General features: G+C 52.8%; 10 protein-coding genes across 10 annotated transcripts; 2 read left to right on the top strand and 8 right to left on the bottom strand.

Moving 5' to 3' along the window:
• Window positions 1-934: 934 nt before the first annotated feature.
• On the bottom strand, window positions 935-1,804 carry PODANS_1_5310 (uncharacterized protein; the record flags this gene model as incomplete). Its single annotated transcript, XM_001912701.1, has 1 exon — window positions 935-1,804. One exon carries the CDS (start codon window positions 1,802-1,804, stop codon window positions 935-937), a length of 870 nt encoding a protein of 289 aa, XP_001912736.1.
• Window positions 1,805-3,524: 1,720 nt separating this feature from the next.
• Window positions 3,525-4,865, bottom strand: PODANS_1_5300 (uncharacterized protein; the record flags this gene model as incomplete). The annotated part of the gene is made up of 2 exons (XM_001912700.1): window positions 3,525-4,586; window positions 4,659-4,865. 2 exons carry the CDS (start codon window positions 4,863-4,865, stop codon window positions 3,525-3,527), a joined length of 1,269 nt encoding a protein of 422 aa, XP_001912735.1.
• Window positions 4,866-5,495: 630 nt separating this feature from the next.
• PODANS_1_5290 (uncharacterized protein) lies at window positions 5,496-7,132 on the top strand (the record flags this gene model as incomplete). Its single annotated transcript, XM_001912699.1, has 2 exons — window positions 5,496-5,645; window positions 5,720-7,132. The coding sequence occupies 2 exons, from the start codon at window positions 5,496-5,498 to the stop codon at window positions 7,130-7,132; spliced, it is 1,563 nt and encodes a 520-aa protein (XP_001912734.1).
• Window positions 7,133-7,470: 338 nt separating this feature from the next.
• On the bottom strand, window positions 7,471-8,369 carry PODANS_1_5280 (uncharacterized protein; the record flags this gene model as incomplete). The annotated part of the gene is made up of 2 exons (XM_001912698.1): window positions 7,471-7,984; window positions 8,050-8,369. The coding sequence occupies 2 exons, from the start codon at window positions 8,367-8,369 to the stop codon at window positions 7,471-7,473; spliced, it is 834 nt and encodes a 277-aa protein (XP_001912733.1).
• Window positions 8,370-10,223: 1,854 nt separating this feature from the next.
• PODANS_1_5270 (uncharacterized protein) lies at window positions 10,224-11,180 on the top strand (the record flags this gene model as incomplete). The annotated part of the gene is made up of 1 exon (XM_001912697.1): window positions 10,224-11,180. The coding sequence occupies one exon, from the start codon at window positions 10,224-10,226 to the stop codon at window positions 11,178-11,180; it is 957 nt and encodes a 318-aa protein (XP_001912732.1).
• A 3,289-nt stretch (window positions 11,181-14,469) lies between these two features.
• Window positions 14,470-16,035, bottom strand: PODANS_1_5260 (uncharacterized protein; the record flags this gene model as incomplete). The annotated part of the gene is made up of 2 exons (XM_001912696.1): window positions 14,470-15,861; window positions 15,961-16,035. 2 exons carry the CDS (start codon window positions 16,033-16,035, stop codon window positions 14,470-14,472), a joined length of 1,467 nt encoding a protein of 488 aa, XP_001912731.1.
• A 600-nt stretch (window positions 16,036-16,635) lies between these two features.
• Window positions 16,636-18,274, bottom strand: PODANS_1_5250 (uncharacterized protein; the record flags this gene model as incomplete). The annotated part of the gene is made up of 3 exons (XM_001912695.1): window positions 16,636-17,155; window positions 17,227-18,092; window positions 18,146-18,274. The coding sequence occupies 3 exons, from the start codon at window positions 18,272-18,274 to the stop codon at window positions 16,636-16,638; spliced, it is 1,515 nt and encodes a 504-aa protein (XP_001912730.1).
• Window positions 18,275-19,394: 1,120 nt separating this feature from the next.
• Window positions 19,395-19,898, bottom strand: PODANS_1_5240 (uncharacterized protein; the record flags this gene model as incomplete). Its single annotated transcript, XM_001912694.1, has 2 exons — window positions 19,395-19,661; window positions 19,722-19,898. 2 exons carry the CDS (start codon window positions 19,896-19,898, stop codon window positions 19,395-19,397), a joined length of 444 nt encoding a protein of 147 aa, XP_001912729.1.
• Window positions 19,899-20,352: 454 nt separating this feature from the next.
• Window positions 20,353-21,768, bottom strand: PODANS_1_5230 (uncharacterized protein; the record flags this gene model as incomplete). The annotated part of the gene is made up of 1 exon (XM_001912693.1): window positions 20,353-21,768. One exon carries the CDS (start codon window positions 21,766-21,768, stop codon window positions 20,353-20,355), a length of 1,416 nt encoding a protein of 471 aa, XP_001912728.1.
• A 1,096-nt stretch (window positions 21,769-22,864) lies between these two features.
• Window positions 22,865-24,151, bottom strand: PODANS_1_5220 (uncharacterized protein; the record flags this gene model as incomplete). Its single annotated transcript, XM_001912692.1, has 1 exon — window positions 22,865-24,151. The coding sequence occupies one exon, from the start codon at window positions 24,149-24,151 to the stop codon at window positions 22,865-22,867; it is 1,287 nt and encodes a 428-aa protein (XP_001912727.1).
• Between the last annotated feature and the right edge of the window lie 363 nt (window positions 24,152-24,514).

Raw genomic sequence — 24,514 nt, 5'->3', positions numbered from 1 at the left:
GCGGTGAAGCTTGACACTGATCTTGCACGATATCACCCTGATTCTTTCCGAGTTAGGGCTGGGTTGAGGGATGGGAGCGTGGGTATGACGGAGTATGCTGCTCTTGTTGCTGCACAAGTAGGGCATGAGCATGGACCTCAACGAAATGACCCCACGCCAACATGTGAGCGTAGTCTTCCTCGATGATATCTTGCCGATAGGCTTCAAATGATAGTTCATAAATCAGCCATAAAGGATAAGTAGGTAGGAGGCTGACTTGCCTTTTAATTTGAAGCTCGGTTCACCAAAGATAATGATAACACCTCTAGCAAATTTTAAACACAAAACTGTGATATTGCGACCTAATCAGCTATAATTACAATCTCCAAAAAAATTGTACTGTCCAAGCGTATTACCAACTGTCCCATCATGATTTTATACTCCCTTATCGTTCCCAAAACTTCACCAAAGGAACGAAGCCTCCTCCTCCTCGCTCTTGCTTTGTGCACGGGACCGCGTTGGCCGCTGGCTTGGGCATCTGGATTGATCCTGGCAGTGGAGCCGTAGCGAGCGGGAGGGGTGTGGTTGAGAGAGTCGAGGTTGTGAGCGTCGTGTCTTCGATGGGGAATATAGGAGTGATTCCGGGCTTTTTGGTTGAGGTGGTGGCTACTGGCGGTGTAGTTTCCTCCGGGGGTGGCGGGGGTTGAAGGGGCTGTGTTGGTGACTGCTGGTGTAGAGGTATCGGGTTCGCAGACTTCGCCAGTAGATGAGACTGTGACCGTATTTGTTGGCGTTATGGATGGTACTCCGATAGTGGTGGTTCCAGTCCCTAGCGTCACCGTAGAAGAGAGGGAGTGAGTGACATTGACAGACAAAACCAGAGTAAAAGTCGGAAATACCGTTGAAGAGACGATAACAAGGGTAGCTGATGAGGCAAACACCGCGGGACCATTCTTCAAGTTATAAATATCGTCAAAACTATAGTCTCAGCGATCAATTCCATGATACATACAACTTCGGCCAAAGGTACCAGGAAATTCCTCATGCCATTAAATTCAGTGTCATTACCACAATGCTCAGTGTCTAGTCGTTGCTCAGCATCATGATATGGCGCAGGTAGGTTTGCCATCTCATTCGTAAACTGCGCCGGACAGCACCCGATGATGGTGTATATAGTCTTGAACCTTGTCTTCTCGTTCAACTGTCCATTGTCGGGAGTATCGTACGTGATGCTGAACTGGCATGAGCCGCCTCCGTGTTGAGCGCCGCCAGTAAAATTGACGTTGGTGACATTTCCAGCCTCCATGACAGTGAGTCCATTGTGATGGAAATTATCAGTTGAACGAGGGTGCTTGTAGGTGACGCCATCGAGCGGGTTGACTTGAAGGAGTGGGGTGCCCTCGTGGAGGCCGTATGATTCGGGAGTGTTCATCACCACATGCGCTTGTATACCAGATACAAGGCACATGGCGGCCAAGCTAATGGTCAAACTGACCGTCGACATGATGTATGTTGATCTAGCAAAATCGAGAATCAATGAGAAATAGGTGATGGGCGTCAAGCCAAAAGGAAATATGATATGTTGAGTCGTGTTGAAAATCGTGAAAGAAAACGAATTTATATCTTGGAAATGAGCGAAGAAATCGGTAGAAGAAAACACATCAAAAACACCATTTGCCAGACACCCTTGTGCCACAAAGTCAGAGGCGAGTTCTGGAAACAGCAACTTTAGCAAATCAATCAGAACAGTAGCATTGATAGTAAAATTCTTGCCCTGGATGCAGAACCTAAACCTCAAACGACCAGTCCCGAGACGTGATGACATCAATCCTCAGGGAAGGGGCGTGGCCCTGCTGCATGTCACTGAAGGAAAGAGCGTTTCGGTTGCATATCAGGCTTGTACGGTGTTACTCTCTAATCGATTTGACTGATCTGATTCTTCTGTTGGTTTCAAAAACCGGCATGTGTTGACTTTTCAAACGAGCATCTTGAAAGTCTAGGTCATCCAACAAAACCTCCTCAAAATCCCAGACCCAGTGCCATGGCCAAGTCCATCAGTTTCAACGTTGGCTTGCGCATCTCGTGGTTGAAATAGTTGCCACTGGCACATGTACATGTGGCAAAGGGGTATAAACCCGTGGCCTCCAGTCGGTTGAAGAGCTGGTGGAGGTTGTAGATGAAGACAAGCACCCACTGCTGCTGCTGAACGTGTAGTTGCTGTTGCAGGTGCTGTCGCCGTTATCCATCTTTGATTGTTGGCGGTCGACTTCCTTTGTGAATCTATATAAGCCGGATTGTTAGCTTCTCTTTGTACAGGCGAGCACAGATAGTGGCGTACCGTAGAAAGAATGACAGGTGGGTTATGCTTTTGAGTCGTAGATACGAACGCAGTAGCAAGGTAGACTTATATCACAGCAGCTGAAACTACTCGATTCTTCATCCACCTAGTTGTGCCCAATGTCGATCACAGGGTGCCGTACAAAAGTGAAGCGTCCAAGCGGCGAGGCACTCTACCTACTACAGGGTGTGTAGTTACGCAAGGCACACCGCGCGACCAAGGCAGGCCAGATACCGACCCCAAACCACCGCCAGCTGTTCACCGAACCTGTACTTGTAATTCGGGGGCGGAAGTGAGTGAAGCTGTAACCTCGACTGCAAGTCGCAGAAACAATAGGAAGTAAGATGATATTGTAAGAATGACAGAAACGAAGAAGAAGAGCGAAGACGATAAACGAATGAGTCGTATGTACGACGGAGAAGGAGCTGCAGTTGCGAGCTTCAATCAATTCCCGCCTGAGCTTTCGGTGTGAGGTCGGTTTTCGTTGACTCGTGTGGTCATTGTCTGGGCGTCACCGAGGCAAACAGGCAATGGGAAACACGCGATTCGTTGATGCATTTATACAATTCCTCTGAACTCGCTACATTGCAAACAAAGTCTTCCCCAGCAAGACACACGCCCAGTAACTGAGCCATCTCCTAGCTACAACCTGCCACCTGCTTGAAATAAACAAGGCAATTCGGACCGAACCACTCAGAGACCCCAGACCTGCACCAACCTTCTCGCAAGGTTGTCAAGTGTCAGTCCAATGCAGAAACGACTGATAGACATGCAGAACCACAGACATGATGTTTTGCATCTCCTCGCTCTAGCCTGCCGGAGCAGGCCCTGTCAAAAGTCATGTCATGGGGCTCGTATGGAGCCAGCTTGTCAACTTCATACACTGCCTGCGTCTGCTGTGCGCTCGCGGTCTGTTGCACTCGTTACACCAGATGGCGCTTGTGACACCTCTGTGGCTCGCAACGAACTGCTGGCCACCCCTCCGGTTCTAGCCTTCGCCCTTGTCAGAGACATGCAGCAAGGCACTGCCTCAGGATCCGACAGTCTGGTTTCGAGAAGAACCGCTCGCAAGACAAGTTCATATTACAAACGCTGAACGCCGGCTCGGGCGCCAAGGCCTCCCAAGGAAATCCACATGTAGACGTAGTTGACGGGGGTGATGCATTAGTTGCATATAATCATTATTATCAATGGTATCACAATCCAGCTATGTCGCACCAAGAAGCTCCAATGCCCTCCGCAGCTCTTTCACCGCTGTCGGCACATCCTCAAAGTTCAGCGCAGATATAGCCCATTTGGCATGCTTTTGAGCCCCAACCATGGCAGCTTCGTCCACGAGGCCACTTTGAGCAGGTGCGTACGCGGCGGGCGCAGGTGGATGTGTGGTATGAGCTGTTGGTGTCATGTTCATGTAATAAGGATTCGTAGGAGGGCTGACGGGCGGGGAAGCCACTGCAGCTGTCGACGGGTTGTTCATAGCAAAGGTTGGAGGCGCTGATGGTGGGGCGTAGGGCTGTTGTTGAGCCGCAGGAGATGGCGTCCACCCGGTGGTGGGAGGTGGTTGAGTCGGGGGTTGTGACCATGATACGGGAGGAGGCGTGTCCAATGGACTAGGCTGCGACTGCGTCCAAGTCGGTCCGGTAACTGGTGATGGGAGATCAGGGGCTCCTTGGTAGTTGGCTGGATTATGCGACGGTGGAGAGATTGGTGACGGAATAGAAGGCGATCTGGGCGCAGGATCATTGAGCTGTGTTGGCACTCCTGGTAACTTGAGCTCATCCCCCCACGCTGATGGTGGTCCGGCAGAAACAGGGCTCTGCGGTAACGATACGCCGGCAGCATCTCTACGCAGATCCACGTCGGGAACATCCTCCACTGTCACTGATCTTGGCCCGGCGCCGTATGGCGTGTCCGTCAGACCCTGAACTTCCGGATCATTGTGGTCCAAGGGTGGGGGAGCGGGTTGTTCGAGTTCCTCCAGCTTTGGGTTGGACTCATTTGGGTCCTTGCCATCCTTGATCGCCTTGACAATCCGCGCGGCGTTCCACTTGGCATATTTGATCTTTTGCTGTGTTTCTGCATCCGGAGTCCCCCAGATATTAACAAGGTGAAAGAAGGTAGCAGCTGCGTCAAACGTCGTCGCTGTTTGTTGGGTAACTTTGTTGGCCTTGACCACTCTCTCGGCACGGTCGAGGGTCTCTTGGGCGAATTGTTCGACATAGGCTTGGCTGGCGGCATCGTCCATGATCGCTTCCTCGTGGGCATATTCCTGCTTAGTCTGTCATGAAACATCAACGTTAGCGCAGGGTTTATAGATTGCTGGCAGGACGTCGGCACGCACCTCTTCCAGCTTGTCCATCAAGGTGGTTGTATAGTTGAGAGTCTCTTCATCGGCAAGATGCAGTTGTTTCGCCAGAATTTGTCTGACCACCCAGTATTCACACCAGTACGCGATGATGGGCTTCACATTTTGGAGCTGCACAGCTTTGGCGGCGCATTTCCAGAGGTTGATATCGGCCTGTTTGATGGCCGCGGGGATAGCGTCCATCGTGGGTAGGTAGGCAGGTAGGCACTATCGCAAACGTGAGGCAGAGAAGTTGTTGACTGAGAGTATGGCAATGAGAAAATATCTAGCAATATCCCTAATCCTGTTTGTCGCTCCTAGATCTGTCTGCCTGGTTGGAAGTCGTCAGCTCCAGCGCCAGTTGCTCCTCGATGTTGGAGCACCTGGCTGCCAAGTCTACCCCACATTCCGCTGTCCAGGCCGAGGGGCACATGGGCAGGGAGCTAAAGCCACGAGATGGTCCAAGCTCTTGCTTCTGGTCGATTCTCCATCAATCGCAGGTGGCACCGGCGTCACAGCATTGGAAATGTGTTCTTTTGCTAAACATGGAAAGATGCCAGCTTTTATTTAGGCAGTGAGCTCACCTTCGTCCTGTGTATCATCTGATCATATATGCCCAGTGAAGACATCCCAGGGAGCAAGGCTGGTGAACTAGCTCTCTTTTCTTCTTTGCCGCCCAGTGTCTTCTCTTGCTTCTCCTTTGTGTCCACTTGATAACAAACTCCACACCTTCTATATTTATACTACGTCTATTAGCCCATCCATCTTCCACTCTCGCTATCCACACGAGCAGAACACCCGCAACAAGCAAGCCGCCGTGGTAGAGCAGGCATCATGCATCACCCCACACTCTGTGCCGTGGCAGTTGCCCTGCTGTCTGCGCTTCCAGGAGCTCAGGCTGGTCTCTACTCCAAGAAGTCTCCTGTCTTGCAGGTGGATGCGAAGAGCTATGACAGACTGATTGCGAAGAGCAACCATACCTCTGTAAGTGATATTGAACCTTGTAGCTTGGCAGACAAACACTTGGAGCTTTCTCCAGCTAACCTCCTCCGCTCAAGATTGTCGAATTCTATGCCCCATGGTGCGGCCACTGCAAGAACCTTCAGCCAGCCTACGAAAAGGCTGCCAAGAACCTGGCTGGGATCGCCAAGGTAGCCGCGGTGGACTGCGATGATGATGCCAACAAGCAATTCTGCGGTCAGATGGGCGTGCAGGGCTTCCCAACGCTCAAGATTGTCAGGCCAAAGAAGGGAGGTGGCAAGCCGATGGTGCAAGACTACAATGGCCAAAGAACAGCAAGCGGTATTGTCGAGGCTGTGGTGCAAGCCATGAACAACCACGTTGTCAAGGTTGAGGACAAGACCCTGGATAAGTTCTTGGATGACGAGAAGGACGCCCCAAAGGCTCTTCTCTTTACTGACAAGGGGACTACATCCTCCTTGCTCAAGAGCATTGCCATTGACTTCCTCGACGTGATCACAGTCGGACAGGTGCGGAATACTCAGGCCAAGGCCGTGGAGAAGTTCGGCATCACCAAGTATCCCACCCTTATCCTTCTGCCGGGCGGAGATGCCCCGGCGGTAACCTACGACGGAGAGCTCAAGAAGGAGGCTTTGGTCACATTCCTCTCGCAAGCCGGAGCGCCCAACCCTGACCCAGCGCCTGCTAAGCCCAAGGCTGCAAAGAAGGAAAAGAAATCTGAGAAGAAGACTGAGAAGAAGACCGAGAAGAAGGCCGAGAAGAAGGCCGATTCATCCGAGTCGTCATCCACAGCCGAATCCGAGCCTGAGGTTCCAACACAAGAAGCCCCCGTCATCATCGAGAAGGCCTTGCCCATTCCCACCATCAACTCCCAGGAGAAGCTGATCAAAGAGTGCCTGACCGAAAAGTCTCACACTTGCGTCCTTGCCTTTGTCTCCAACAGCGAAAGCGACTTGGCCAAGAAGGCACTCGACAGCCTGGCCCAACTCTCCTTCAAATACGCCCAAGGCAAGCGCAACCTCTTCCCCTTCTACGAGGTACCCACCAGCATCAACGGCGCCGCCCCTCTCCTCAAGGCCCTCGATCTCACCAACGAGGTGGAGATCATCGCCATCAACGCCCGCAGGGGCTGGTGGCGCCACTTTGAGGGTGCCGACTTTGCGCACACCACGGTGGAGAGCTGGATCGACGCCATTCGTATGGGCGAGGGTTCCAAGAAGAAGCTTCCCGAGGGCATTGTGGCCATCTCGGTGGAGCAGCCCACACCGGCTACTCCGGAGCCCGAGGCGGACCCGACTGCTGCGGACACCCCCGACGCGACTGAGGCCGCCACCAGCGAGGAACCCACTCCTCTGACTCCCGAAGAGAACGCCACTCGAGTTCCACCCGAGTCCTCCGCGACCGAGGCCACGGATCCCGAACCAGAGTGCCAGACTGGTGCTGCCGAGCAGTGCGGGGCCAGGCCTGCCGCAGAGCATGACGAGCTTTGATATTTTGGAGGGAAACCAAAAGTTTGTTGTATTCTATCTCTCTGTTGTCCGGTGGTCAGTAACGGGAGTTTTGTTTGGCGCATTCTTTGACCGAGGCAACACAGCACAGCAACACAAAAAGTAGGTGGCCAATTCCAGGCCACGAGAATTAATGAACTTTGATGAGAGCAAAACGAACCCGGCTTCTTCTCACCTTTGAATCATTGCCTTGCTCCCATGTCTGTTATCGTTAAAGTTCCTGACAAAAACGCCGGCCGATGGATAAAACCCTATCTCGCAACGCCATTCCAACCAAACACACTGATACACATACAATATGACAACGGGACAATGCTGCCTTAATCCAAATCCATATCATTGAGTCCTGTCCCCTTGTCTACCGTCCCCTCCAAGATCATCTTTCGCCCCTGCGCTTTGATAACCTGATCCAGAATCTCTCTCACTTGCTTACACCCGTCCACTCCCACAGCCAGCATGCCCTCCAACCGGCTGATCTGCACTCTGCTCTCGCACACCAACGCCACGACCTTGTCGCTTTCACCAAGGGTGGCTACTGTCAGCCCGGGTAGTTCTTGCTCTTCCTGGTGGTTAAGATCGAGCAACGGGTCGGCGCCCTCGTCGTTGGCGGCGTAGGTTGAGGTTGAACCGGCCGTGCAGGCGGTCACGTAGTCTGTCATGGGGATACCGGCGTCCACACACGCCAACGTGGCGGCGTTGATGAGGGCTGCGAGGAGGGAGCCGTCCTGGGAGAGGACGTGGAGGGAGATGTTGATTTGGGAGTGGGGGAAGAGGTGGGTGTGGAGGGTCGCGGCGAGGGTGTTGGAGAGGGTGAATTGCATTTCTAGGGTGCGCCTATGTTTTTTTGTTAGCATAACTGTGAGCCGCCAAGGGGTATGGTGTATAGCAGAGGGCTTTACTTGTCACCCCTCCCCCTTCTTTTCCTATCTACCGAACTGAACCCAGCAATGACGATGTTGACCACGACCTCTGCGTCTTTGGACTGCCCGCCCGATCCAGCGCCGCCGCTGGCTCCCCCTGCTGCTCCTCCACGGCGCGGACCGGGCTCGCTAGGGCCGGTGACGACGCACATGACTTTTGTGTGGCCCATTTCGAGGTAGGAGGAGCCATCGGCTGCGGCTTGGGTGCGGATTTGGCCGTGGATGCGACGGAGCTCGTTCCACCTCCGTCCGTCGACGCGAAGGAGGGCGAGGCCGTAGGTTGATGTGTCGAGCGGCATGATGGGGGGTTTTGTGGAGGGGTCGGTTTAGGGGTTTCCCCTCTTTTGTTCGAACTGGGGGGATATTCTGCTGCGCCGAAGTTGCTTATGGCCTTTGGGGGGATGGTTGTCGGCTGGGTGGGTTTGACGGCCTTAATCAGGGTTTTGGACCGTTGGTATTTGTGATCCTGTTGTGTTCGAATATCGAGGTCACGATGATCGATTTGACAGAGTATCGTAGTTTCAACAGGAGGGCTCCTATTGTCGCTGTCGTCGATTTTGATGGGCAAGCCAAATTTGGGATATCAGAAAATATCCACAAGCTAGCTTTGCCGTCGTCTGTCTGTCGCGGGGCACAGAAAGCTTGGACCACTTTTGCGCTTCTGTCGCTGTGGGGCACGCGAGCTGTCAGTGACAGCCAACATCACAGGTTGGATCAAGACATGTTCGATATCACGTTTGACAGTTTGACGATTAGAAATGTTTTGTTATCATGGCAGAAGTCTGCTGTGCTGGGGACACAAACGTTAACTTGGCCAACTGCGCTGGTAGATATGCTAATCTCATCAGACGACAATCTCTTCTTTCTCGAACCAAAGATTGGATGTTTCACACATGGAAAAGTGGCTGCTCAATTGGGTTCTCGCATATGGAAGCCACCCGGCGGCACAGCTCTGGACGATGGCCACCCACTTGGTCCAAGAATAAAAGAGGGAGGTCAGCTTGGTTGGTGAGGAGGTCCGCATATCGAACCGCCAGAAAGAAACATGATCGAACGTCACACAAGATATCGGATCACGCGCCAGTGGAAACATAAAAAAACGGTGTCGAAGTCCTCTGCAAACGTTCCCTTCAGCGTTTTGATGAAACAGAGCACAATGACCTGGGGTAGGCCCGTCTTGTGCTGCCAGGGCGCGCTACGCTGCAATCAAACGCTTTAAAGGCCAAGAGAGCGCTTAACACAGCATGCTGGTCCGCATTGCGGATTATGTTAGTGACTCCGCTGGACGCAGTGCCAATTCATCTCGATTCTGGACCCAAGTTGGCCCAGACCAGCAGGTCCAGAAGCAGGGCACGGCCAGTAGTTCCGCTTTGCATCTCTTGGCCGCTGTGCTCCCCCTGTGTTCGGTGGAGATCGCTTGTCGCTTGTGGGTGTGACACTCGATATGCCGTGGTGTTGACTCGAGAGCAGGAAGAGTTTGATGACAAAAAACAAGAAAAGCCGCAGTACCTGCATCCCAGATGCGCTGATGCATTGCGTGGCACGGGTCCACAGATGACACGTTCAAGAGTCCGCTTCCATGAGCACTTCGCGAGTTCTGTCGAGATGGAAGAAAAGCATGGCCTCGTTCGACCAATAGGAAGCAGTTGGGACCTGCGTGAACCTTGTTTGATTACGGGGTCCGTCCGACCACTCACGTCAAAACGCCAGCGGATCGTCGGTCTTGGAGCCAAGGGTTGGCCAGCGGCAGAAACATCCAGGCTCATTTCGGCACCCCTGCACACCCTGCTCCCCCGTTGGCCGCACGCCCATTCAAGTATTTGTCTCTCCTTTTTCGTTTTTCCCTCTCTCCAACCTCTTTGTTCGCCGAACATCGCCTTTCGCGCTTCCATCCACTCATTACAGAGATCTTGTATCTCGCGACATTCTTTTGATAAAAGCACGAACGCCTCTCCGCTGCTCCCCATAGCAACGATATCTTCACCTTTTTCACCACGCTCCCTTCTTTGGACACCAAGCATCAATTGCAAAACATTGTTACTCAGAGCATCAAATCAACGGCAGCGCATCGATTCAACGACCATATACGATTCACATAGACGGGATTTTTGGGCCAAGTTTATATATTTTGACGACCTTCGGATCCTTTCACGATGCAACTTTCCCACCTTCTGCTCCTCGCCGGTGCGCTCACCGCCACTGCCCACCCTTCCGGCCATGCCCACCTCCACCGCAGCATCCATGAGAAGCGCGAAGGCGGTATCACCTTCCTCAAGGCCGTTCACAAGCCCCTCCCTGAGCCAACTGAGACGGCCCCTGAACCCACTCCCGAACCTCCCAAGGCATCCATCGCAGCTGTAGAGCCCTCTCCTTCGCCCAAGCCCAAGCCCCAGCCCGCTCCTGCTCCCGCCCCTGCTAAGGAGGAGAGCGAGGACAGCAACGACTCTGACTCGGAAGATGGTTACAAACCCTTCTGCGGCTCCAGCAAGAGGAAGGCCAAGCGTGTCACCTGGGAGCAGATTCATTACACCGGTAACACCGGCACTGCTAACGGCTGCCCATGGAACTCCAACCTCCAGGTCGTTTCCACCAAGGCCTCCAAGCATTACAAGTACGTTCAGAACTACAAGAACGTCGGCAAGGTCCCTTATGAGGTCATTTGCTTCAACAAGATCGGTGCCGATGGCGGTGTGACTGGCTCCTTCAAGGTCGAGGGTCAGAATCAGCTCGTTTTCAAGCTCCAACCCGGCGAGACCAAGTCTGTTGTTGCCGATTCCAACACACAGGGTGTTTGCGCCTTCGCGCCAAACTCTGTCCCCACCACCAGCCACGGCCAATACGCCGGCAACTGGGCCGAGTTCGACTTCGAGAACACTAGTAACAAGGGGTGGTCCGGCGCCGACTGCTCTTCCCTCGTTGCCCAGGCTTACAACATGGACTTCCCCGGCTGCCGCATGTCCCAGGGCGGTGTTGATTCGTCCATCTACCCCGACGGAACTGCCGAGAACGCCTACATTCGCGGGATGGAGGCTGAGGATGGCGTTGGCCTCAACATCAAGCCCGGCCCGACCGTCATCGAGGTCCTCTGCGGTCTCGAGAAGGGCATGTAAAGGATTTGTAACGAACGACCAGGATATCTTTTTTGGATCCGCTTTCTACAAGGCCGACGGTGTGAATTGCCATGGAAAAATTCACAAACACCTGATAGGGAATTGGGAGTGTGTGTGTTTGTTTGTTTACTTGTGTATGTGTGGCTGTCTCCTGTCTGGGACGGACTCTTCTGTTCATTGTATCTGGCATGACTTGTCCTTGGGCAGGTCTTTTGTTTCTCCCTTTGGTTCAGCCCTTGAGGAGGCCCGAGGTAGTCTGGATAAAAAAACGTTTACGATCAATCATGTTTGGATACCACTACTTGTTTTTATTTTCTGTTTTCTCGATTAGAATCATAGGCTCAGCAATATATATTGTAGTGTTTTGTTTGTTGAACTTTGTGTGTTGCTTGTTTTTGATGCCTTGGCTATTGGAACAACGGGGGGTGGATCGGCGACCTTTACCCGACCCCTTCCGCAAGCAGAGAGTCGGACATGAGACGAAGTCGGATTAAGGAACAAGATGATCGGATCGGTCACGATAAACTTGATGTGGCGTCCCGACTCCCGGCTTTACTGTGGGGAAGGAGGGTGGTTCGAAGAAGGGTCGCACAACGGATCGTTCCGCACCTCGGACTCGACAGACAGAAGCTTTGTTGACACGTCCCACAACATCCCAGATACGCACGCACTCTCACGCGCGGGCGGGTGTAGGCGGGGTTTGTTGCTATGGTGGTTACCACAGCTTTGCATGGAATGTGGGTTCCTTCTTTTCTGAAACTGGGGAAGTGGTGTTCTGTCTTGGAGCGGTTCGGTTCCTCTCTCTCGGGTCGAGGGGTGGTACGGGATATCCGAGTCTCTGACGTCTTGATGTGACAAAGGAGGCTGAAACGCGATGGGGGAAAGCTGGGGGACGTCATTGACCTTTGCGCCGGTAAGGTATCCGTCTGTATCGCCCGCCCATGGATCGACATCGGAATCGGAATCGGAATCGGCAGTGGTAGGTAAGGTAGGTGGGCGCGCGTGGCTTGAGACCGCGTGCTTGTTGGCGAGCAATTATCTAGCTTTCCCGCCTTTTCCGCCCCGTCACGGTCTCGGTGGATATACAATGGGCGGGCGCACACATGGTTGCGGTTTCACCAAGAGCCGAAGCCCATAGCCTCCCTGCGTGGAACAGCACAACAGTCCCTACCCAAAGACCGGGATTTCTTTTTATCTGCTCTCGTTGGCTGATGCGTGTTTGTGATATTCGGAATCTGAGTTTCAGAATTCTTTTGTCACTTGTCCTGCGTTTCCCCAATGACGCCAGATACTACCAGCGGAGGCTTGGGAGCTCAACTTCGTTGTGTGAGGTCTCCTCTCTCCTGTGTCTTCATCACACCGCATGAGGTTGTTGTCCTCCCGTCACCACCAACTTGACCCCTACGTCAGCATTAGCTTGTTCCGTGACACCCCAGACGAGACCTGGCCTCCCAGACTCCGATGCCAACGACCTGACAGATGGCTAGGTCAGAAATGTCAAGCCTTACTAACGGGGCTGTGTTGACTTTTTGTTTTTTGTAATGGGTTTACCCGAGATTCACTTTTGCAAGCGAGAATCGGGTATTTCACATGCCGCAACCCAACAATAATGAGATGACCCAAAGCTCTGTAATGTTGGATCCCTGTTTTGAACAACACATGGGTGTTGTTGGTCAGATACCCGTACCATGCGATATCTTCACTACACATCGGCACGGCATAAGATCATCGGGGTTGAGGATACCCAGCGGTTTCTCTGTCAATAATTTGTTTATCTGAGGTCATCAACTTGCATGCTGCATCACGCAGGGTCAGGCTGACTAACGCAGGTCCGGAAGCACTCGTTGCTCTTCTTGCCTCGCACGGCAGTTTATGACACAGAGGTACAGCATACCTTGACTACCTAGTTGATGTGTTATGGAGGAGGGCCCTGCATAAATTAAAAGGCTCGTCCATAAAAAACAAACACGTGGTTCCAATCCTCCGCCATGCTGCTGTGTGAATGTTTGGGGATGTTGTGCTTCTCACCCCGGGCTCCATACACCCACACCTAGCCTTATGATCATGCTCATTCAGCTGAGAATGTCTACGAAGCGCCATATAGGTCTCTAAGTAGCTACGTATCAAAGAAGTTCCATTAGCTGAGGACACATAGGTCTTGAACCAGGCATTTGCGAGTCTCATCCTCATCATAGCCTCGGTCCGACTCCTCCCCTCAAAAATTCGCCTATTTGTAAGTCAAACGCCGGATTATGCATTGTTCGGCCGCTCTGGCGGTTCACTGTTCTTTGTGAACTGTTACCTCGCGAGGGTCGGGGACTTTGTCAACTGCCCCAGATAGTTGGGTCAAGGTTCTGCATGTTGATGACTCGGTAGGTATGTTGAGCCAAGTCGGGTGACAGCTGTCAGTGTCACCTATGCAAGTTACCACTGCCGTGGCTCCGTTTTGGGAACGGTGCGAGAAATGTTTCACAAGAAGCTTCGGATGATGGGCGCTATCGAGATTGTGGAAGGTAGAGCCGTGGGGATGGGGGCGTGTTGTGTGACGGTGACGTCGGTGAGTAGCCAATCGAGATGGGGATCGAGATATGAGATAGGTTGGGACTCATGGATGAGGATAGTGTGAGTTTAGGTTGTGAGAATTTGTACACTTGGGGTTTTATGTGTGAGATGATATGGTGTGAGGTTGAGAAATGAACGAATGAGATAAGTCGAGTGAGTGAGTGAGCGAGCAAGTGGCTGAGTGATGAATAATCAACATAGGGCAAACAAACTTGAGATTGGAATACCTGATTTGATTTGGCAGGTTAATACTTCCAGTAGGTAAGGTATGCCATATTTTCAGGTCATAATGGTGAAAACTACAAGTGCAACGTGGCATCGAGAACGACGTCCTCGCTCGCCGCGAACGCTAACCTCCGAGTGACGTAGAGGGTAAGAGGATGAGTGACCCGTGGTTCATATCCAAGGTTGAGGAAGGAGCAAGTGTTGGAAACCGACACACGTCTTCCACTCTGGTCCAATATCTGGCCCCAGACGACGTCAGTTGCGAAATTGCCCAACTAAAGGCAAGTCTTCAAGCATCCGGGATATCATTCGTAGCTGCGCTCTCCCATTCTCAATGAGGGTTCAAAATCGACGATTCATACACAGCCGTCATAAGGTATATAAAACCACCGGAGCTCGCTGAAAAAAAGACTACCAGATCGAAACCCAGAAAACAGCCACCCAGATCGCTAGAGAAACTACTCATAAATTCTTCACATCACCTTTCGAAATCGTTCCTCTCTCATTTTGCCAACCTCCTCCTACTCAGCCCAACCGCCACATCCACCGTCGCCCCATCAAGCCAATCATTCATCAACACCACCGTCTTCCCCAGCTCACACCGATCCACCACATTATCCCTACACCACGGCAGCGTCTTATGATCGCACAACCCCTTCGTCGCCAACAACACACTCGTCGTCACCCCCGCATCCTTTATCGAATGCAACAGCGCCTTCTGGATATTAGTCGCCGTAGCCTGACACTGGATCAACACAAACCCAGCCCTCCTCTGCGCCCCCCTATCCTCCAACACCCGCGGGAAAGCATCCACAATACTCTGCCCGTTGATCGTGGCATTTCCATCATCAGTATAAGTCGACAAAGTATCCACACTATCAAGCATAAGCAACCTCTTCTTATCCCTCCTCAACTCAGAAATAGTCCTGTGTTTCATGTCATCCAGATTGCCCACGTTGATCTCACCCCCGGCATGATCACGGATCGCTTTCTCAAGATACTGCTTCTTCTCCTCGCTGGAAGGATGGGCACAGTCAAACGGGACGCCATCCCACCGGAGTTGCACCACAATTATTTCATTCTTGTTGGCACGGAGGAACTTGACGATGCCTTCCAGGAAGGTGTCATACCCCATACCTGGGATGGCGCTGTGCATAAAATACAGCTTGTCCGGCAACGCGTCCCGGCCACGGATGCTGCTGTGGAGTCTGGCGGGACGAAACTCAAAGTACCGCGCTCCGATCCGGAGCATGGATTCCAACGAGTCTTTTTGCGTGATGGAGAGGCTGTAGATGATGTTGGGGGCTATGAGCTCGATGGGGTACCCCGAGAGCTTGTCGACCACCCGGCAGACCTTGTCGTCGGTGCGGGTGAGCATTGTTGAGACGACGGCGCCGCCTACTTTGCGGAGGAGGGCGGCGCTGGATTCCATGCTGTTCATGCCCACGTCGTGAGCGGAGGGGAGGACGAGGCGGTGGAATGGTTTCTTTTCAAAATCTGAGCCTGGGGGGGCGAGGTTGGTGATCCAGTTGGTGTAGTTTTGGGTCACGGTCACGTAGCATTGGTGTTGGTTGGGAAGGGGTTCATGACCGGGCCCGGCTTCGTAGAGGCCGTAGGAGATGATGAAGTTGTCGTGGAAGATGGAGGGTGTTTCGGCTATGGATTCCATTGTGCCGCCGCTGGCGTTGCCGGTTAGGGCGTTGACGTCGATCCATTGTTCTGTGATTTGGTTGCCGCGGTGGAAGACTTTGAAGGTGAAGCGACCTTTTTTGTTGAAGAAACTATCGATGTTGCGGGCTTCGACTTCGAGGGTGCCACTCCAGAAGCCTTGGTCTCGTCGGGTGATGGTTTGCTTGGGGACCGAGAGCTCAATGGAGATATCGGGTACACCGATGTAAGTGAAGACTTGGACCCCTTTACTGGGCATCGTTATTGGTGTTAGCTAGTGCGAGTTGGAGATGTGGGGAAGGTTGGCGATCGCTGACACAGACAGCAAGCAACTTGCTTCAGATAGACATGAAGAAGCGAAATGCGGGAATTCCACGAGAGCAACAAGAAACGAACCCATTCAGCTCTGTTGACTGCGCCGCTCCATTGTTTCGGATTTCAGCTTCGTGCTGTAATTCGCCACGGCAGGGGCAGAGGCGCCCACCCCGGCCGCTCGCAATGTGGGGAGGATGGAACTGCAGCCAAGATGTGCGGGGAATCCAATGTTTGAACAGATGAGAAGGTCATTGAGAAGAAGGCTGGTTTGATGTTGTGATGGTGAAGATAATTGACATGTATTGAGGAGGGGAAGTGAAGATAGTATAGCCATTGTTGAGCTTTCTATATACAATGTGAGAAAGGCTGGTAGAATATGGGTTTGACACATAGTATGCAGCTAAGGGTTAGGGCTAGCCCCTGAATTATGAAACAGCCTCCCGCCACTATGCCATGGATCAGTTTACTGTCCGCCCCGATGGAAAAAAATACTAAACAAATCTTGCTGCTAAAGAATTTCATACTTTCTGGTGGTTCAAATTGTTTGAGGTTTCAGTAACTATGGTAATATTGAGCCCTTGAACCCCTGAGCACAAGGCATACCTCGTCCTGAAGATAACGAACTGAAGAAAAGAAAACATCTTCGGTCTTTGTTAGAAACTAATTATACACTTAACATAAATCATTAATATCTTTGAGGCCGGTGAACATTTGTCAAAGGAATGTCTCCTGATGGCGGCGGAGTGTTCCCCTGAACAATGATCACGGACGTCCCATCGCTCCCCTGATATTGGGCTTGCCCATCTCTGTTTGCCCCTTCACGCTCAGCCAACGCGGCTGTGGATTCCGAGTGTGGCACGTTGTAGGGATATGGAAAGTCTTTGTGGTAGACCTTTCCGTTTAACCCTGGGTCGTTAACAGTGACTGTCATGTCGGAGTTGACAGAGACACCGTGGCCCTTGAGGGTGTTTCCAAAGCTGTGCACATTGTAGGCGTAGGTCGACTTCTTTGTTGTTCCTGTGCGCATCGCCTTGGGGAAGATGCGCACCAGGACTTGTCTGATGAAGGGCATGCAGGCGCAGACCGAGCTGGTGAAGCCTTCGATCGTGGACCACCGGATGATGTTGAAGAGATCTTGGGTTGGGTTTTGCGAGCTGGTGATGTCGGCGATGTACCGCAGTCGGATGCAGCAGACGATGGTTACCCTGTTGAAAGGTCAGTCAGGCACTCTTTGATTATGGTTTGAAGCCGGGATGGGCAACGTAGGAAAACGTACAATAAACCAACAGCAAACATAGCCCCCACCCCGACCTTCTTCTTCCAATGCAGCTTCACAATCCTCATGCTCCAAAGCGGAATCCCAATCATCCACACATCCAGCACAATACTGATAATCGCGCAGCTCCACTGTATGGCATCCTTGTTCAGACACTTCCCCGTCCCGGTGCCATCCCACTTGTACCAATCCTCAATCGGCGAGCACTGGAAGATGGCCAAAAGGAAAAACGTCAACCCGTACAAGCTGGTAAAGACAATCGTCCCCCAAATCACCCTCCTGGTCCCCGGCGAGGGGAAGATCCTCAGGTAAAAGAACAAAAACGTCAGCTTCAAGGCCGCCACCTGAGGTAGATACAACACCCCGGAAACAAAGCTGAATTTGAAAAGCTTGTCAATGTCCTCAAACGGGACAGCCCACATATCCTTCCCCAGGCCATTCGGCGCCAAAAAGAAGATGGTCAACACCATGGCTGGTATCCCACCGCACAGGAGCAGGAAAACCAGCGCGTAGTCGTCCCACCAGAGCCCGTTCTGGGAAGTGGTATGCGCCTTTGGCCGGGAAAACATGAACCTGTCCCCTTCGGCGTAGTAGATCTTGTAACCTATTCTTGCGGCGACGAGGAGGCAAATGGTGATGAGCATGGCAGCGGTCTCACGGATGATTTCCGGGGAGCGGTCAAAGACGGGGACTTGGCAGGTGGTGGAGGAGATGTTGTGGGTGAAGAGGGCTTCGCGGATGGTGCAGGTGGCCAAGATGCACTCGTGCATGAAGCCGTTGAAGTCGGGGGAGGTGCAGGTGCATTCTTGGTCTAGGGGGGAGGAGCAGAAGGTGTGGTTTGTGAAAGCGGTGATGATGCAGTTTTGCTTGATGTGCAAGTTAGTTTTGTGAATAGTAGCATGGGGAAGACGGGACTCACAGCACATGGTGGGTAGATGGCTAGGGGATTGGAGTTATCGGGTGCGCCGGCACCCGGGTCCTGAGCGAGGACGCCGGCATGGTTGGCGAGAAGGAGGAGGCCGGTCGCGAACGCTTTGACGATGTGCATGGTCAAGGAGTACGAGCGTCACCGGTGGGCGACGGGGTGATTGACCAGTGCAAGTGAACGGAAGAGTACCAATGACCAGGAGAATAGTGAGGGTTGAGGTCTGCCAGAAATCCACGTGGGAGGTAGGGCTGTTGCGGTAGACAATCGGAGGAATTCAAGGGTAAGCAAGCCACATTATACATTAACAGATCTGTGTGGGGGCTGGGTATGCAGTACAAATCCAACTACCATGATACTGATCATGGTTCGAAATCTGCAGTTCATTCCATCCCTCGAACTCGCCTCACACACTTCTGTGACTTGAGTGCTGTGCCTCTTCCTCAGTCTCATACTGCCTACTTGACCACCCACCTACATTGCCGCAGAAAAGTTCCCTTCTGGAAAGCATAAACCTGCCGATTAAAGTGTGTGCTATTTCGAGGTACCTAAGTATCGTTCAAGCCATTATGGCCAAGAATCTGAGAGGGGAATAATAGCAGTAAGCAATTACCAAATGCTGTGCCTTACGCCCAGAACTCGTGGCGAAGCAACCTGTAGGGATGTGTGAGTAACACTACGGCTTATAACAGAAGGGTCCCATCGCAATCTATTTCACCGCAACCCGACACGGGAGAACCACCCGTTTTGTTCAGCTGCCGAGAAACTCGGATTTAACGTGGTAGTGTTTGGAACTTGTCTATAGCCGGGCGGTAACTGTTTGCGATAGACACCCGTGTGAGGCGAAGTCAGCTAGATACGCACCGTTATGGCACAGGCGCATATATAATGACACCTACCTGAAGGGGGTGTAAACGACCGGGATGTCTTGAAGAAAGCTGAGACCGAGGGAAATACGAATACCCCATCTTTAAGGCTCAAGGCAGCAAAGTCAACAACTCGAAAACTTGTTGCCATGTGGGATGAGATTGGTGCGGGTGCAAATGTTGCCCAGAATCAAACTGTGACATTGAAGGATTGCTGTGGGTCCACTTCAGTCATATTTCTTTCTAGATGTTGGTAGGTAACTGCTGAGAGTCTGAGTATGACGTGATACCAAACTGGAGAAAGCGGCCTCATTTTCGATTCAGTTCTTCTTGAGCTAGATACACCCTGGTATTTTACAGGTATACATCTATTTGATCTAAGCAGTTCCCTGAGACCGTACTTCACCGAACTGGACGATCTCATGCCCTATCTCAAAGTGACCAACTGTCATGTTAGCCCGCGGCATTGCTTCCTTGGTCTCCAGTTCGATCCACTCAGGGTCTTGGGTCAGAGCCTGCATGGTATCGGGGGTGGGGATCCAATACGACATGACCACATCGTAGTCGGGGACCGTCCACTTGTCCCTTCCCATGTGCTGAAGAGCAGCGCGGAAGGGGGTCCGGAAATGCGGAGGGGTCACGGTCTGTTTTGTAGGGTGTAAGCCGGAGATTCTCAGATGTTTGTCTTTGTCAAGGACGCTGACCTGTGTCCATTGCACAATACCGTGTCTTTTCATGATGGGGGCTGCCTTGGAGGGGTACTCCTTGGTCACCCAGTTGAGAAACTCATCGTAGTCAATATCCTCTTTCTTGTAGAGGTAAACACTGAACTTGATGAGCTGAGTAGGCGGCTGAGGCGGTGCGGCAGCTTGGTCGGCCATGTTGTTGAGCTTTCGGGAGGGATAAGTGATACAGCAAGAATGAGGGTGAGTTGACTCGAAGCAGTCGACCTTTGGCGTTTGCCGCCTCGGGGCTTTATCCAACCAGTGTGACCGTATGCGCCGTGCCCGTGCATCCTTTGCGGTGCTGCTAATTCAGTGCCACGCCGCTGCGTTTCAACGTACCCAGAGCGATGTGTACCTAATTGTCAGCCATTCCCGCCGCTGGGATAGACCAAACAGGCAGGTCGTTTTCAGTGTGTATAGAGGTTGGCTGATCCAAGAAAGCATAGGTAACAAGGCAAAAGTTGCGTTACAATTATACACGGGTGAAAGCTGCGCCGCATACAAACCTCCATCCGGCCCCACGGAACGGAGTCCTCTCCAACACCGAACCAACACAAGTAACCTTTCGGAAACCGATTCACCAGATCCATCCGGCACAGGCCACCGTCTATTATGCTGTGCCGGTCACGGACTTTTCGGCCTTACTCTCCACAACGCCTCTCCCGCTTTCTGCAGCCACCTCTGAGCTGGAACTGTTATTGGCTCCCTCGACGAGTCCAAAATCAGTCTCAAGATCCTCCCGTAGCTTGACCTCCTTGATAATTATTGTGATAAGAAAGCCAAGGATGCCGAATCCGATAGCAACTTGCCACACGAGCCGCAAGCTTTCTACGTAGACCGTCTTGACCTGCTGTTTGATATCGGGTGGAATAGACTGGATGAAACCCACCGAAGCCAAGGCATATGCGCCGCCATTTCGCAAGGCGTTGACAACAGCCTCTTCGCTCACTCGGCCTTGGTCGAGCAAGGTGTTTACATGCGAATTGAAAATGGCAGTTGGGATGGCGATGCCCCAGATGCCACCGAAGCTTCGCAAGAACCCCCAAGTTGCTGTGGCAATGGCAACATCAGCTTCAGGAAGTGGTGCTTGGACGGCAGGGAGTGTGCAGGTTAGCAGCAAGCCGCCGCCGGCAGCAGCAACAACCTGGAAGCCGACCCAATGTCCCTTTGACGATTCGATGTCCAGAAGAGAGAACAGGCCCATGGCTATGGTCATCAAAGAGATGCCTGCGAATTGGAATGGGCGGAACTTTCCGAGTACTGTCACGCCGCCACCTGCAAGAATCGAGAAGGGGATCATGATCATCGACACAGGTAACGTAGAGATTCCAGACTGTGTTGGGGAATCTTCTTTGACAGCTTGAAAGTAGATAGGTAGCCAGTACGCCATCCAATAGGTCAGGATGGAAGCGACAAAGGTAAGACCGAATGCTCCCGAAGAGGTGCGGTTGGCGAAGAGTCGGAGAGGCATTGTTGGTTGCTCAATGAGTGTTGTTGACTCAAGCCAGAGAAAGAGACCTAGACCTGCAATTCCGAGGAATAGCGGAACAAGTGTCTGCCATGCCGACCAAGCGTGTTCTGTCCCTCCCCAGGTAAGCGCCACTAGAATGGACGTGACAGCTGCTGCGAAAAGAGTATTTCCTCCCCAGTCTACCCGCGCGAGCATCTTTCCAATCGCGTCCCTCTTGTATTTGACGCGCAGAAAAAGCAACAGTGGGACCAGGGAGACAGCAGCAACGGGAAGGTTGAGATAGAAGATCCATCTCCAGCTCGCATGCTCTGCCAGACCACCGCCGATCAGTGGACCAACGCACATGGCCAGACCAAAGATGCTCATCACTATTCCCAGATATTTGGGCCTGTCGCGCTGGGGGCAGAGATCGCAGATGATGATCTCGATCATGACGAGAATGCCGCCACCACCAACGCCCATAATAGCTCTCCCGGCTACGAGCATGGGCATGCTGCTAGCAGCGCCAGAGATCGCAGATCCGATGGCGAAGAATACAACGGCTAGCACTGTCATGGTTCTCCGACCAAAGATATTGGCAGCCTGACCGTAGAGAGGCTATATCAATGCGAGAAAGCAAGTCAGCGTCATTCTTTTGTCGTCCGTGTTGCCAGTCCCGCCGGCTGGCACAAAATGGAGGGGCAAGAAACACACCTGGAAAGCCGTCATGGTGAGGAAGTAGGCATTGGCAACCCAGACGTAGATAGTCTCACTTTCATCTCCAGTGCCAAGAGCCTTGACAATCGTGGGCATAGCAGTGGCGATGCATCCGATTTCGAGACCGGCGAGGATCGAAGTCAGAGATAGGGCGACGAGAATTGCCTGAGTGCGCCAACGAGAGTCAGCAAACTGTACCAGGTAGGTCTAAACCGCGAGAACATGGAAACTTACACTGAAGCGCCAGCCATATCGACCTCCCGTTTGCCCGTCCGTTGGGACTGGCTCGATAGTTGGATCATGACTTTGCGTTTTGCACTCTGTCGTGGCGTCCATGGCGGGCAGGATGGGTGGAGCAGAGAACCCAGGTGTTCAGGTGCACAAACCTGGAAGTCAACGGCTCTGGCAGGAGAAAGCGCCTTTGAGGAGAGAACGAAGGTGGGATGCCTGGTGACAAGACCAGGCTGGAAAAAGTCCAGTACGGCTACCCCTAAGCCTTTGCACTCCCTGGTTGTGCTGATTTCCAGCCATATTCCAATCGATGCAGCTATGGCAGCATCAGATAACTTCCAGGTATCATTGAAACAATTACCGCCCAACTGACGAGAAAGAAGGCTTTCCATGTGGGCGGCATAGAGAGGTCCACAAAAGTATATTACCTGCTGCGGCACTGTCAAACGGGCAGCGCAACAGCGCGACGTACATCCCCGGACGCCACCACTTGGCGGAATCTAACGCTAACAGCCTTACGAGCTACCAATGTCACTTTCCTCTTTGGTGCCTTCATCTCCTGTCCCGGAGTCTGACCCTAGCTGTCACCGTCGCCTTCGTTTTCGCTCTCGCTCGTTGTTCAACCATGGTGCCATGATGGTTAAACCATCGCTTCTAAGACGAAACCAAGACAAACTCCACTCCATTCAGATCCTTCCATGATACCCTCGGGCTCCGACGACTGCTACTCAGCGCCAATCCCGAACACGTCGTCCAACCACGAAAACATGTTGTGATGAAAGTGGGAAAAGGCTCCGACTTTGGCCTGCAGCGAGCCCTGTCCCCAACCCGTTGGAATCCACACCTTCTTGTCCTTCCCCTCCTCGAGGCTCGTCAGCTCCCGCACGATCCTGTACGTGCTCTCCTCCAACGACCAATACAGCGTGTCCCTCGAACCGGTAATCAGGGCCGGGCACTTGATCCGATCGAGGACACTCGGACCCCCTTCAGGCCCGCGCAGATGATAGCGAGCCAACTGCCGGTACACTTCGGCTGGTGTAGTAGCGCCCGTTGCAAGCATGGCATGTTGGAACTCCCAACGTGTCTGAAAATGCCACCTTTGTGCTGACCCGAGAAGCCAGTTGAAGATTCCGTCACCGAGGCTCTCAGGCCATAGGAAACGAGGAGTACGGGACGCCATCATCTCCCCGAGGTCGTAAAACCCATCCACCGAAACGACAGCGGACACGCGGGGGTCGGTTGCACCCCTGAGAGCAAAATACCCACCCATCGACGCGCCAACCAACGCGATGCGGGACAGATCCAGGTTGAGGTGCGGCTTGGCAACGGCTACTTGGAAGATGTGATCGAGAACGGCTTTGATTACAACCTCCCAGTCGGGGCGCAGCAGGAGCCGGTCAGTACCACGTCGTGCCACAACTCCTTGTCCCGGCCCTTCAAAAGTGACGCAAGCATAGCCCCGTACACGAGCACCGTCAGCCATGCCGAAGAAGAGCTCTTCCTGAATTGAATCAAAACCGCCGGTTGCCACCAGGATTGGCATCTTTTCCTGACGGTGACCCGCCCTTGTGCCTCCCGCTGGCAGGAACAGATACCCCGGCAGCGTCGAGCCATTGCCGAAAGGAATCTCCAATGTTTCAACAGGGCTATTCAGTAACTTGCTGGCCTGTCGAAAATTGTCGGAAGCCTTGACCAAGGATGCGAGGAGTCGGGGATCGCTGGGTTGCACATGCAACATGAACTCGCTGGCTCGTCGGTAGTTGCACGCCCGCAGGAATGCCCATCTTGCCCCATGATGATCACCGTTCTTCATGGCTTCCTCCGCCATTACTTCGACTCTCTCTGCTGCCTGCGTCCACGCTCCATACCAGCTTTCCGGGTCATCTTGCTTGATTGACTCCGTCGCCTCTGCCCACTCGCTTACGTCGCAGCCGTGGAAGGGTGCCGTTCCGAGAATCCGAAGTAGCTCAAAGCGGAAGAATTCGGTGAATTGGGGTGCCAAACTTTTCATTATGCACGGGTTTCCGCTATTGGTGATTTTCTCAAAGGTGGTGTGGTTTGGGAGCTTGGGAGCTTCTAATCCATTCAACAACCAAGCCAACGCCTCTTAAATGCTCGAGATCCAACGGCAGAAATGCCTAGCTTACCAAAGTCCCGAAGGAGCGACGGGACTGCGGCATGCCATCGAGCGGTACTCGATGTATACAGTAGACCCATACACCTCAGCCCTAGTTACCATGGATGACAGAGATGCCTGTCATCACTTTCGTTTCTGCACCACTGAGGCGAACTCGCCGTTGAGGTTCTGACACGATGTCACGAAAGGCGGCATCTCCTTCCCGAATAGGAATTTTGCCTAGGTGGCTAGGCACTC

This window comes from Podospora anserina, chromosome 1 (assembly GCF_000226545.1).
Source record: "Podospora anserina S mat+ genomic DNA chromosome 1, supercontig 1".
Classification (NCBI taxonomy): Eukaryota; Fungi; Ascomycota; class Sordariomycetes; order Sordariales; family Podosporaceae; genus Podospora; species Podospora anserina.
This window is presented reverse-complemented; position numbering and strand designations above follow the sequence as displayed.